The 14098-nt window shown below is 32.6% G+C and overlaps 1 protein-coding gene across 2 annotated transcripts; it reads right to left on the bottom strand.

Moving 5' to 3' along the window:
* Nucleotides 1–472: 472 nt before the first annotated feature.
* Nucleotides 473–2780, bottom strand: LOC102583047 (E3 ubiquitin-protein ligase RING1-like). Of its 2 annotated transcripts, none has more exons than XM_006364413.2 (2): nucleotides 2620–2780; nucleotides 473–1658 (listed from the first exon to the last, which is right to left on the bottom strand). In XM_006364413.2, the coding sequence occupies exon 2, from the start codon at nucleotides 1591–1593 to the stop codon at nucleotides 691–693; it is 903 nt and encodes a 300-aa protein (XP_006364475.1). In that variant the 5' UTR covers nucleotides 1594–1658; nucleotides 2620–2780; the 3' UTR covers nucleotides 473–690. The 2 variants fall into 2 exon arrangements, with proteins under 2 accessions (XP_006364475.1, XP_006364474.1); XM_006364412.2 differs by having other exon boundaries at nucleotides 473–1647; nucleotides 2620–2779.
* Between the last annotated feature and the right edge of the window lie 11318 nt (nucleotides 2781–14098).

Below are 14098 nucleotides of genomic sequence, written 5' to 3'. Positions count from 1 at the left end.
AATGGACGTTCAAGCCCCATGTCTCAAGGCTTATGTCTCGCCCTGTATTGAGTAGAAAGCCCTGCCTTTTAAGGCACTGGTTTAAACAAGTATCCCAACTGCTAATGAAAAGATCATTGAGGTTTAAGCTTAGCATATTAGAGAGAATTATTTATGTTTGGAAAGAGCCAAGCAATAGAATAGATTCACTTCATTAGTGAAGGGGGACTTGGTATACTTATCAAACATTTACGCAATAGGGGCAAAGACCCATCATAGAGTTGAAATTCCAAGGTTTATTGATGAAAAGTAAACTACCAAGACATGGTGCAGCTGCAACTTAAGCAAGCAAGCTTGGCCTGTCATAATAATAGAATCTTTTCTATTCCCCAAGCAAAAGTTATTTCCTCGAGACTACTACATATGAAAACGGTATAGTAACAATGTAATGGAAAGTAAATGATAAAGAAGGCCAGATATGTACTAGCTACTTATCAGAAAGGTACAAATGTTAAATCGCACTTTGGAAACCAAATACAATTCAGTCATCAGAAACACATGAAAAGCTTCAAATGTACATTACAAGCAAGTAAACACATGGGGAGGGGGGGTTCTCTACCATGAGAAATCGTCTAAGTTCAACCAGAGGTAGAACATTATGATCATGAAAAATTTGAAAAAAGAAAACAGGTTACATTTAGAGAAACCTTGTTATTCAAAGGGCCAGTTGGAGTACTCAGAGTAATTATTGTGTTGATGGCTGGTTTGTGAGCTGGTTTCAGCAGCTGGAGTACTTCGGGAACTAGAACGAGATGAACCAAAGTTCCAGAGGGAAGACCATGGTCTCCGCCTTTCTTGGTTCTGAGAACTGTTCTCCCTAGCACTAACTCGCCTACTGCTGCTTCTGCTTTCACTCCTTGAGTTTCGAGAAGAATGGTCATTGCCAGATTTTTCAGGTATCAGCTCCTTTCTACAGACAGGACATGAATTCTTCTGTTCTAGCCATGGAGTGATACAATCCGAGTGATATAAGTGCTTGCAAGGCAATTTTGTTGCCTTAGTCCCCAGAGCAAATTTCTCTTTACAAACAGGGCAGTGAGAATCCGATCTAACATCTTTTTTCGATATCTTGACTGTTGGTAGGGAATCAATTGAACATCTTGAGGCAGGAGGAGCACCACGCTGATTTCTATTTACAATTTCTTCAAAAAATTCCTCCACTCCTGGACCAACAAAATAATCACCACCATTTTCTTGTCGGAAGCCAAGAGCCTCATTAAGAAACTCCAAAACTCCACCATCCCCAGGCATCTGAACAGGCGTATCACCACTGAAAATCAGCAATGGATTCCATAAATTTCCTCGTTCAGCACCCCCATCAGATCTCCCTCTCTCAGAAGTATTACTTGTAGTTGAGATTTGTCGTCTTAAAAAGTTTGAGACGGATTCCATGAATCTCGGCCTCTGGCTCTGATTATCTACACTACTACTCGTTATGTCTTCAAGCTCTTGAACAAATCCACCACCGCAATTGGGGCAAACATCATTTTGTCTCCTGAGATTCACAGGTTGTCTACAACTATAACACCAGTGGCTGCAACTGTCACTTGACATGCTTACTCTTCCTAGCACTTCTGCCCAACTTTATGCCGCTTCTAAACTACAAGTCTGACACAAAACTAAACAACATAAAACTTGTAGCTCATTAAGCTCCTTGAAAAGAGACATTTTTGAACAAGTAATAGTAGGTATCATCACGTCAATTATTTACTATTCAATTGGAACCATAAAAGCCCCTGGATAGATGCCACTCTATTTAGGACAACATATGTAAGAATCAATTGAAAGTTCATTTCAAATCCATAATTAAATGATAATAAGCTTGACAGAGAGAAACTTAAAATATGTAATGCAATGGAAGAAAATCTTTATCTTTTGAAGGCAGATCATACAAATAAACGAAGATAAATCATACTCCTTCCGTCCCAATATAAGTCTAGCTTTAGCTCATTTCCTGCCCATTAAGAAAAACAACAAATGTATGGATAATTTACTAAGTTAACCCCATGTATTAGATGTTTCTGGAGAATTGAGCACTGCTATAAATAAGATTAATTCTTTAATATAAGGGTATAATTGGAAACGAATTCCTAAAGCACCACTTATTTTGGGATTATTAGCTCCAAAATCCGAATCCCCATTGGAGGGTCAATTCAGAGGTGACGCTCCCAATAGTATTTTCTCCATACCCAGGCTCGAACCAGAGAGTTCTGGTTAATAGTGGAGCAGTCCACCACTACACCACAATCCATGTTGGTTAAAGTGATACTTATGTTAGAACGAAGGGAGTAATTAAACTCACAGGTAAAGAAGAAAAGGGAAATAGCTAAAATCTGCATCTAATTAGACGAAAAAGATCCAAATTCTCCAATTTCACTCACTATTTGTCATCCATAAGCAGATATCTATCTAACAATCTGATACCTATATGAAAAAAGACCATTTATAAACACCATTTGCTCAAAATCCAATTAAATGAACCACAAAAGCAGAAAAAAAAAACTCAAATAGAGCAAATCTAGGTACTAAAAACAAGAAATCAAAAAGCAAAAGAATGAAGAAAAGGGGTAAAGGGATTACCCTTGATAAAAATGGCGACCGACCCAGATTAAGGAAAACACACAATGTAGCTGCTACATATAGAGAGAGAGAGAGAGAGGGGAAATGGAAGATAGAGACCAAAAAGATGAAGTTGAGTAGTGAGTGTTGTAATAATGATGATGAATCATTATTTTATTATTTTACACTCAATTTTATAAAAACTATAATATAGTTGTGTTTGATGTATAATGGAATGGGAATATACACATTGGCCTGCACGTGCTTGCCTGCATTTATCCACCTCCATTAACTTATTAATTGATTACCTATAAATAATTGAGTATATTTTAGATCTCGAGTTTCAAAAGTTTCTTTCGTTTTTAAGTTACGTGTCCAGTTAAATATATTTCTTGACTGTCTTTCGAAAAGAGTTTCTCTACTTTAGAGAGGTAGTGGTAAAGATGGCCTATACTTCATCTTTGCAAGCCCCCACTATGGGTGATTACACTTAGGGGTGTTTAAAATTGAATCGAAATTGATAACTCAAATTGAAAATAAGTTATTGGTTTACCAATTTAGATAACGGTTTTGATTTTTTTATTATTGGGTTATTATGTGCATCGGTTATTTGTTTGTCACCTTGTTTTAAAGTGATTTTTAATGTTTTTTCTATGTCAAATCTTAACGATTAAACTGATAATAAAATCGATAACGATCAATGACCAATAAATTGATAATCGATAAGTTAATATCTTAATGACTCTATAATAATTTTACATATCTACAGATCGATAATCAATAAATCAAATCAATAAATTTTCAAACGAACTGAATTAAGTGATACACAATCCTAATTTCATTAGATATGTTATTGTTATTGTGTTCAGTCAAACACATTCCAATAAATTAAGCCACAAAATATTACTTATTATAACTTCTAGTCAAGAACCAAAGCAGTTTTAAAGGAAACAATTGAACAAATTTCTTAGTTGTAAAATTAATGTTGATAGTTAAATTTTATGTATTTCGTTGTGTTTTTTCTTGAACCAAGGGTTTATCGAAAATAAATTCTCTAACTCTCAAGATAGGATAAGATCGATGTACACACTATCCTCTATAACATCTATTTTTGAAATTACACAAGTATGTTATTGACAATTAAACTTTAAATAATACGTATTATTGGAATTATGTAAAATTATCATTTTAAATAGTCAAAGTAAGCTCACAATTTTCAATATTAAATTTTGCTCAAGTTTTTACAATTAAAATCACTTGTCTTGAGCTTTAAATGGAGGACGTAACTGCCTAAAAATAATTTTACGCTACTTACCTAATTACGGGGAGGGAGAGGGAGGGGGGGGGGGGGGGGGGGGGGGGGGGGGGGGGGGGGGGGATTTCTGAACAAATAATACATATTAAAAATAGTTATTTCAATTTATTTGTTCAATTTATAAAAGCAAGAGAACTTTATTATATTTTTCTCTTTTTACCTTTAGTATTAAATAGCAATAAAAATAGTAATAATAGACAAATTTAAAATTTCAATCATCATTAATAAGGTTAATTTAATAAAATACTAGTATCTCGAATTAATTTTGTTTTAAAGACTATGCCAAATCCATAGATATCCAATAATATGAAAGGGATAATAAATTACTCCCTCTCCTAATTATTGTTCACTTTTAAATTGACACACCTATTAAGAAAATAATTATTAACATAGTGAGTTTATCATTTTATTCCTATTATCATGAAGTGGATGAATTAAAAACTTAGTATTTTCAAAAAGTTCTATCTTTTTCAAAATAATTAATTGAGGGTATAATAGATAAAAAAAAAAAATCTTTTTCTTGATTTGTCAAAATGAACAAGTAATTAGGGATAACTAAAAACGAAAACGTAGACGAATAATTAGAAACAACGGGAGTACTAAATTGGTAATATTTACACGTGAATAAACTTTTAACTCAAATAATTATTACCAAAAACAGAATTTAGAAATGGTGTTTCCTTACCTTTTCGAATAGGGAAAATAAAAAAAAATAGAGCAAGCTCCCATTTTGATCATAAATGAGAGAGTTACACAAATCTATAAAAGGGTCATTACCCAGCCTTTCTTCTTCATTCCTAAATTTTACTATTCAATTTCTCTTGCGTAATGGAAAATAGTGATCAATTTTCCGACGATTTTCTAATGTCTCTGCCATTTTCGGAAGACAGTGTTATTGATGCTGAACCAATTAGCTTTTCTCTTCCTCATCACTCGTCTACTGTTGATTTCCCTTTCTGTATGTTTCACCAAGGTTCTCCTCCATCATCCGCAGCGTCAAGTAGTACTACTGTTGATTTCTCTTCCATAGATGGCGGCAAGGACGATCCTAATTCACCTTTTTTGACTCTCTTTACAGGATTTTCTAAAAACTTTGTTGCTTCGAAACCAATTGTAAACAGTACTCCCCCTCCTCCTCCGTCATCCACTGATCTCTGTCTTTCTCTACCAGCCCTACCCAACACCTCTTCGACTGCCCAATCTTCCATTGATAGTCAACATTCTTGTAGTTTTGCTTCATCAAGTCGGGAGGTAAATGCATTGGGTAACTCTGCTCCTAAAAGAATTGGGGGGAAGAGAAATTCATCCCGCTCAAGAAACCCAAGCTGACAAAAGAATCAAACAGAGAGGAAGGTCATTGGATAACAAAGAAGCTAACTAGAAGCGATGTGAATGGAGCTTCGAGGTTATTACTATCTCGACAAGACGTGAATAATTACATATTACCCTTCATGAACAAGGAAGAACAGAGCATAATTTGTCAACAATTATGTGGAGTTGATGTTACCGTATTTGATATGGATACACAAACAAAGCATATTTTGACCCTCAAGAAATGGTCTACTAATAGCTTTCACCTTGTCAAAGCATGGACAAAGGATTTTGTCAAAAGGAGAAATCTCAAAGAAAAAGATGCCATTTCCATTCATTGGGAGAAAAGCAATTCAAGATTTTGTTTTCGAGTTGACACGAGGAATCAACTAGATCTTTAAGATTATTTTTATTTTTTTCATATTTTTCACTTTATAGTTAGTTATCTAGAGTTTTAGCTCAATGATCAATTTTGTAGTATGGAAACAAGGCTTTTTAGTGTTGCTTCATTTATATAATCATTCTTTGTTCTGAATTGATCTTTACATCTTGTTTTGATGGTTGTTACTTATTATTCCATAATGTATCTCATTGTATTGTATAGTTTTCTATGGTTACACAAAGATAGTTTGTTCACTGGCAACAAGTAAACAGATGGTTTTCATATTTTTTTTAGTTAGTTATATCGAGCTATAGCTCAATGATCAATTTTGTGACTATGGAAACAAAGCTTTTTAGTGTTGCTTCATTCATATAATCATTCTTTGTTGTGAATTGATCTTTTCATCTTGTTTTGATGGTTGTTACTTATTATTTCATAATGTATCGCGTTGTATTGTATAATTTTCTATGGTTACATAATGTGAAAACTTAGTTTGTTCACTGGCAACAGTAAACAAATGGTTTCTGGTACTGGTGTGATCAAAACTAAAAATCTGCAGAATGTTAAGTCTCCTTGTTGTGCTAACTGACTATTGGGCAACTTAATTTATGTACAAAAGATGCAATGTATACATACTATCAGTGAGTGTTGAGGAAAACCATTTATTCAAGCAAAACAAGGAAATACATTATTCAAAACATCGTAGATGTAACAGTATCACCAAAAACTAAACAAAAATATTGAAAGCACAAAGACTGCTGGCTTCACCAAAGTAACATCAAATTTAGCCATGCACATAAATACTATTATCGCGAATAGAACACTGGAACAAAGTCGTGCTGTCCATGCCATCCTCCTGCCTTCATTGGCTTAACTACTGGCTGCATTGTAGGTCCTCTGCCAGAGCCAATATTCATGTTTCCCAGCTTGTCAGCTGCATCAGAAACGGCAAAATTCTGCACTCTGGAACAAACCACTGCCAAGCTCAAAAGTTAGTTTTCGTTATGGAATAATAAGTAACAACCATCAAAACAAGATATAAAGATCAATTCAGAACAAAGAATGATTATATAAATGAAGCAACACTAAAGAGTTTTGTTTCCACACTTGCACAATTGATCATTAAGCTAAAGCTCGATATAACTAACTAAAAAAAAATATGAAAAAATAAAGATCTTAAAGATCTAGTTGATTCCTCATGTCAACTCGAAAGCAAAATCTTGAATTGGTTTTTTCCCAACGTATCGAGATGACGTCATTTTCTTTGAGATTCCTCCTTTTGACAAAATCCTTTGTCCATGCTTTGACAAGGTGAAAGCTATTAGTTGACCATTTTTTTAGAGTCAAAATATGGCTTGTTTGTGTATCCATATCATATACGGTAACATCAACTCCACACTATTGTTGGTAAATTATGCTCTGTTCTTCCTCATTCATAAAGGGTAATATGTAATTATTCACGTCTTGTCGAGATAGTAATTGCCTTGAAGCTCCATTCACATCGCTTCTAGTTAGCTTCTTTGTTATCCAGTTACCCAATGCATTAACCTCCCGACTTGATGAACCAAAAACAAAAGAGTGTTGACTATCAATGGAAGATTGGGCTGTCGAAGAGGTGTTGGGTAGGGATGGGGGAGGAGTATTCTTTGCAATTGGTTTTAAGTTTTCATAAACTCGTGTAAAGAGAGTCAAAAAAGGTGAATTAGGATGGTCCTTGCCGCCGTCTATGGAAGAGAAATCAACAGTAGTAGTAATTGGTTTCGAAGCAGCAAGATTTTGAGAAACTTGGGGAAACAGAGACAAAGTGGTATTAGAAGACGAATAGTGATGAGGAAGAGAATAGCTAATTGGTTCGGCATCAATAACACCGTCTTCCGAAAATGGCAGAGATATTAGAAAATCGTCGGAAAATTGATCACCAATTTCCATAGCGTAACTAAGAGAAATAAAGGAATGAGAATAGTAGTAATATTTTGGAATGAAGAAAAAGGCCCTTTTATAGGTTTGTATAATTTTCCCATTTTGGATCAAACTCGGATTCTGTGTTAAAAAGGAGAGTTCAATTTTTGGTATATTATTTGAGTTAAAAGAGTTTAAATTAATTATTACCAATTAATTAATTTATTATCCATTTCATATTTTAACATATACTATTTGTTCAAAAATCCCCTCCACTAATTAGCTAAGTAGCGTAAAAAAATCGTTGCTATTAACAATTGTTCCAAAAAAGATTTCAATAATAAGTATTATTAAAGTTTATTTTTCAATATCATATCTTGTGTAATTTCACAAATAGGTATTATAGAGGATAGTGTGTATACCAATCTTATCATATCTTGATAGTTTTATTTTCTATAGACCCTTTGTTCAAGAAAAAACACAATAAAATAGTTTAGAAAAATAAATAACAAAGATGTTGAAGCCATGACAAAATACAACAAAACTTAATTATCAACATTAAGTTTTCGACTAAAAAATCTGTTCAATTGTTTCCTTTAAAACTGCTTTGGTTCTCGACTAAAACGAACAACTAAACGTTATACTAAGTAATACTTTATGTGTCAAATTTATAGGAATGTGTTTGACCGAACACAGTAGCAATACCATATCTAGAGAAATTAGGATTGTACAATGGTTGATTCAATTTGATTAGAAATTTATTGATTTGACTCAACAATTATCGATCTGTAGACATGTAAAATTATCATAGAGTCATTAAGATATTGACTTATTGATTATTAATTTATTGGTTATTGATCGTTTTCGCTTTGATTATTGGTTTAACCGTTAAGATTTGACGCATAAAAATCATTGAAGATCACTTAAAAACCATAATGGGAATGTTTTGAGTTCAAAGTTAGATTACAATACAACGCTTCCATACTAAGTAACAACCATCAAAAGAAGAATTCAGAAAAAAGAAGGAATATATGAATGAAGCAACACTACAAAGCAGTAAAGTTTTCATAAACTTGTGTAAAGAGAGTAAAAAAAGGTGAATTAGGATCGTGATCGTCCTTGCTACTGTCTGACGCCTCATCAGTCGTCTTCTAAAATTATTGTTGATTTCACTTTATCTCTGTGCCACCTATGGAAGAGAAATCAACGGTACTAGTAATTGTAAGATTTTCAGAAACAGAGACAAAGTGAAATCAACAGTAGTTTTAGAATAGCTAATTGGTTCGACGCTGTCTTGTGAATATGGCGGAGAGAGATAACATTAGATAATCGTCTTCCATGGTGCAAAAGAGAAAGTAAGTAAAACATAAAGACGAACTTTTTATAGAAAGTAAGAAAATCGTCTTCCATGGCATAAAAGAGAAAGTAAGTAAAAATTAAAGACAAACTTTTTATACAAAGTAAGTAAAAAATAAAGACGGACTTTTTATAGAAAGTAAGTAAAAAATAAAGACGAACTTTTTATAGAAAGTAAGGAAATGGAATGCAAATTATACTAAAAAAAATTCTAGTTCTATTTTTGGTAAAATAATTTGAGTTAAAACCGTTTAGTTTCATATTACTCCAATTATGTTATTTATTATTCGTTCCATTATGTTAGCTTTCTTGATAATCTATAATATTACTGTCATAATCGAGTAATTTGTTATTTACACTTTCCTTTTATAGTTTTGTATGTATAATTCTCTTCTCCGCATAGGATCAGTGGCGGCTCAAGCTAATTAATGACCTTAAGTCAAAAATAAGTTGGGCGCCTAAATTTTAATTATTTTTTTATATCCGAGATTCAAGTTATTTCTTTCTTTTTAATAAAAAAGTTTGTTTTTTTATGATCTTAAACTAAAGATATATATATACCAAAATATTTTTTAATCTTGTGGTCTTAAGTATATCATGTGGAAGTTAAATTTAAAAATTGATCCATAAAAAAGAAACATTCTTTAATGTTTTAAAACAAATTAAAACATTCTTTATTTTTATTTTTTTTGTTAAAAAGCTTAAGATAATTTTATTATTACTAAAAAATTAGGCCCTTCGATTTTGGGGGCCTAAGGCATATGCCTCATTTTTAAAGGCATTGAGCCTTGCCGCCGTCTATGGAAGAGAAATCAACAGTAGTAGTAATTGGTTTCAAAGCAGCAAGATTTTGAGAAACTTGGGGAAACAGAGACAAAGTGGTATTAGAAGACGAGTACTGCTGAGGAAGAGAATAGCCAATTGGTTCGGCATCAATAACACTGTCTTCCGAAAATGGCAGAGACATTAGAAAATCGTCAGAAAATTGATCACTATTTTCCATAGCGTAAGAGAAATAAAGGAATGAGAATAGTAGTAATATTTTGGAAAGGCTGGGTAATGATCCTTTTATAGATTTGTATATTTTCTCCCATTTTGGATTGAAGTCGGATTCTGTGTTAAAAAGGAAAGGATTCACAATTTTAGTTCTATTTTTGGTATATTATTTGAGTTAAAAGAGTTTAAATTAATTATTATCAATTAATTAATTTATTATCCATTTCATATTTTAACATATACCATTTGTTCAAAATTCCTCCCCCCCTAATTAGCTAAGTAGCATAAAAATATCTTTGCTATTAACAATTGCTCCAAAAAAGAAAAAATGAGCCCTATTTTTTTTAAAACTATTCTGAGGGGCAGTTACGTCCTCCATTTAAAGCTCAAGACAAATGCTTCTAATTGTAAAAACTTGAGCAAAATTTAATATCGAAGATTATGAGATTACTTTGATTATTTAAAATGATAATTTTTACATAATTTCAATAATAAGTATTATTAAAGTTTAATTGTCAATATCATACCTTGTGTAATTTCATAAATAGATATTATAGAGGATAGTGTGTATATCGATTTTATCATATCATGATAGTTTTATTTTCGATAGACCCTTGGTTCAAGAAAAAACACAATAAAATAGTTTAGAAAAATAAATAACAAAAATATAGTAGCCATGACACAATACAATAAAATTTAATTATCAACATTAAGTTTTCAACTAAAGAATTTGTTCAATTGTTTCCTTTAAAACTACTTTGGTTCTCGACTAAAACGAACAACTAAAAGTTATAATAAGTAATACTTTATGTGTTTTAATTTATAGGAATGTGTTTGACCGAACTCAGTAGCAATACCATATCTAGAGAAATTAGGATTGTACATCAGTTGATTCAATTTAATTAGAAATTTATTGAATTGACTCAACAATTATCGATTGGTTATTGATTGTTATCGCTTTGCTTATTGGTTTAACATTTAAGATTTGACACATAACTTTTAGTTGTTCGTTTTAGTCGAGAACCAAAGCAGTTTTAAAGGAAACAATTGAACACATTTTTTAGCTGAAAACTTAATGTTGATAATTAAATTTTATTGTATTTTGTCATGGCTTCTACATCTTTGTTATTTATTTTTCTAAACTATTTTATTGTGTTTTTTCTTGAACCAAGGGTCTATTGAAAATAAAATTATTAAGATATGATAAGATCGGTATACACACTATCCTCTATAATACCAATTTGTGAAATTACACAACGTATAATATTAACAATTAAACTTTAATAATACTTATTATTGAAATTATGTAAAAAAATATCATTTTAAATAGTCAAAATAATTTCATAATCTTCAATATTAAAGTTTGATCAAGTGTTTACAATTCGAAGCATTTGACTTGAGCTTTAAATGGAGGACGTAACTGCCCCCTTAGAATAGTTTTTTTTTTTAAAAGAGGGCTCATTTTTTCTTTTTTTGGAGCAATTGTTAGTAGCAAAGATATTTTTACGCTACTTAGCTAATTAAAGGGGGTGTGGGGGGGATTTTTGAACAAATAGTATATGTTAAAATATTTGTTTTAATTTACTTGTTTAATTTATGAATCAAGAAAATTTTATTATAGGAAAAAAGGACGGATTTACCCCGAACTTTAATAAATGGTACGTCTATGCCCTCCGTTATACTTTATGTCCACATAAGCCCCTGTCGTCCAATTATAGGTACACACATGCCCCTTTCACTAATGGACCCCTCATTTTTTTACACGTGTCTTAATCCTAATGAACTACCCGTTTGACCTTCTTTTTTTTTAACCCATAAACCAACTATCCGCCCCATAACCCAATTTCCTCTAAAAGGCATCCTAATTAAAAGACCCAAATTAACAGGTCCCGTATCTCACATACAAAACCCTAGCCTAGTTCTTTCGTCTATGCCAGTTTGTTGGTCGATTCCACCTTGTCTTCGTCGAATCTATCGTGTGTTGGTCATAATTTCGTAGTCAATTTTTCATCTATCTGTCATCTCCCTCATCTTGGCTTGTAAAATGAAGGCACTCAAAGCAAAACTCAACGAATAGATTAGAAGTTTGCAAGGAAATTTTACTCTTAAAGAAAGAACATCCTCAGCCAGTTAGCAGATATGGACAGAATGCTTGCTGTGACGACTTTGACTGAGGATGAAAGCTACATTATTAATGGATTATGAGGAAGTCAATAAAAATGAAGAGTGCTCATGGAAACAAAAGTTTACATCTCTTTGTCTTAAAGAGGATGATAGGATCACCAAGTTCTTTCACAAAAGATACAATAACATAGAACAATTCATGTACAAGAAGTAACCATTGATGACCCAACAAGGATCAAGGGGAAGATCACTGACTTCTATTAGAAGTTATACACAAAAACAGATATGCGGAGATTGTTTGGTGATTTTAGAAGAAGAAAGGGAGAAACTGCAGGGGAACACAGAACTAGGCTAGGGTTTTGTGTGTGAGATATGGGACCTGTTAATTTGGGTCTTTTAATTAGGATGACTTTTAGAGGAAATTGGGTAGGTATTGGGTTATGGGGCGGATAGTTGGTTTATGGGTTAAAAAAAAAGGTCAAACGGGTAGTTCATTAGGATTAAGACATGTAAAAAATGAGGGGTCCGTTAGTGAGAGGGGCATGTGTGTACCTATAATTGGACGGCAGAGGCTTATGTGGACGCAAAGTATAACGGAGGGCATAGACGTACCATTTATTAAAGTTCGGGGGTAAATCCGTCCTTTTTCCCTTTATTATATTTTTTTCTTTTTACCTTTAGTATTAAATAATAGGGAAAAAGGACAAATATATCTCCGAACTATCGTAAATGGTATGTAGATACTCTCTGTCATACTTTTGAGACATTGGTGCCCCTGCCGTAAAAAAAACTAGAGCATATATGCCATTCATTCTAACGGAAGTATAAATAGGGGCACATGTTGCAATCTTATCCGTCGATCCGATATTTATTACATGTCAAATCGGTAGATAAGATTATGACACGTGTATGTCTATTAGTATAAAGAGTATATATGCTCTAGTTTTTGGATGACAAGGGCACCAATGTCCCAAAAGTATGACGGAGAGTATTTACATACCATTTACGATAGTTCAGGGGTATATTTATCCTTTTTTCCCTATTATTTAATACTAAAGGTAAAAAGAAAAAATATAATAAATTTTATTGATTTAATATGAAATGGATAATAAATTAATTAATTGGTAACATTTACACGTGAACAAGCTTTAAACTCCTTTAACTCAAATAAATATACCAAAAATAGAACTAAAATTGTCAATCCTTCCCTTTTTAACACAGAATCCGAGAGATCAAAATGGTCCTCCATGTATAGGAGTTAATTTATTTTGGTCCTTTATATATATCACCTTATCCAAATAGTCCTTAATGTATATAAAAAAGTGTATCATTTTAGTATAAAATGGGACGGAGGGAGTAGAAAAGTTTAAAAACTGTTAAAATTCACTGTGGGTCCCACATTTGGTGGACCCTTTCTTCCTCTCTTATTCTTCTTCCTTCTAAAGGGGGAGTTTTTGAATTCAGCACTTTCTGGTGAAATATCATAGTCAGCATATGCACTGCGGGAATCACCAATAGCCTGGTAATCACTGCCTCCGGGAGCCATGGTATATATATAAACTACTATGTGTTGACAACAATATATATCCTCCTCAAATCTGATCTTCTAGCTCTCTTGACGGCCCTGATCCTGCCACCAAAGTAAGCACGGACATAAATTGGAAAGTTATTCATTTTCTGTATAAAAAGGCAGAGAAATCAATTGTAAATTTGAGAAAAATAGAACTGAACGGACAAAGGTAGAAAATAAAAATTTACAAACCATTTTTTGAATTTGAAGAAAACTTTGTTTGTTTTAGAGGATTTTTTGCAGTAAATAGAAGAATAAATCAGTTGCAAATTTGAGAAAAAATGGCAGAAGAAAGAAGATGGGGAAGAAGAAAAAGAGAGGAAGAAAGGGTCCACCAAATGTGGGACCCACAGTGAATTTTAACAGTTTTTAAACTTTTCTACTCCCTCCGTCCCATTTTATGTGGCAACATTTGACCGGGCACGGAGTTTAAGAAATAAATGAAGACTTTGAAATGTTTACCAAATTGCCCTTTAAAAAGTACACTCACTTTTCTCTCTCCTCATAAATGTATTGGAGTATTATTTTAAGATTAAGTGGGACCAAC

The sequence above is a fragment of the Solanum tuberosum genome, unplaced genomic scaffold, assembly GCF_000226075.1.
Source record: "Solanum tuberosum cultivar DM 1-3 516 R44 unplaced genomic scaffold, SolTub_3.0 scf00494, whole genome shotgun sequence".
Taxonomy (NCBI): domain Eukaryota; kingdom Viridiplantae; phylum Streptophyta; class Magnoliopsida; order Solanales; family Solanaceae; genus Solanum; species Solanum tuberosum.
This window is presented reverse-complemented; position numbering and strand designations above follow the sequence as displayed.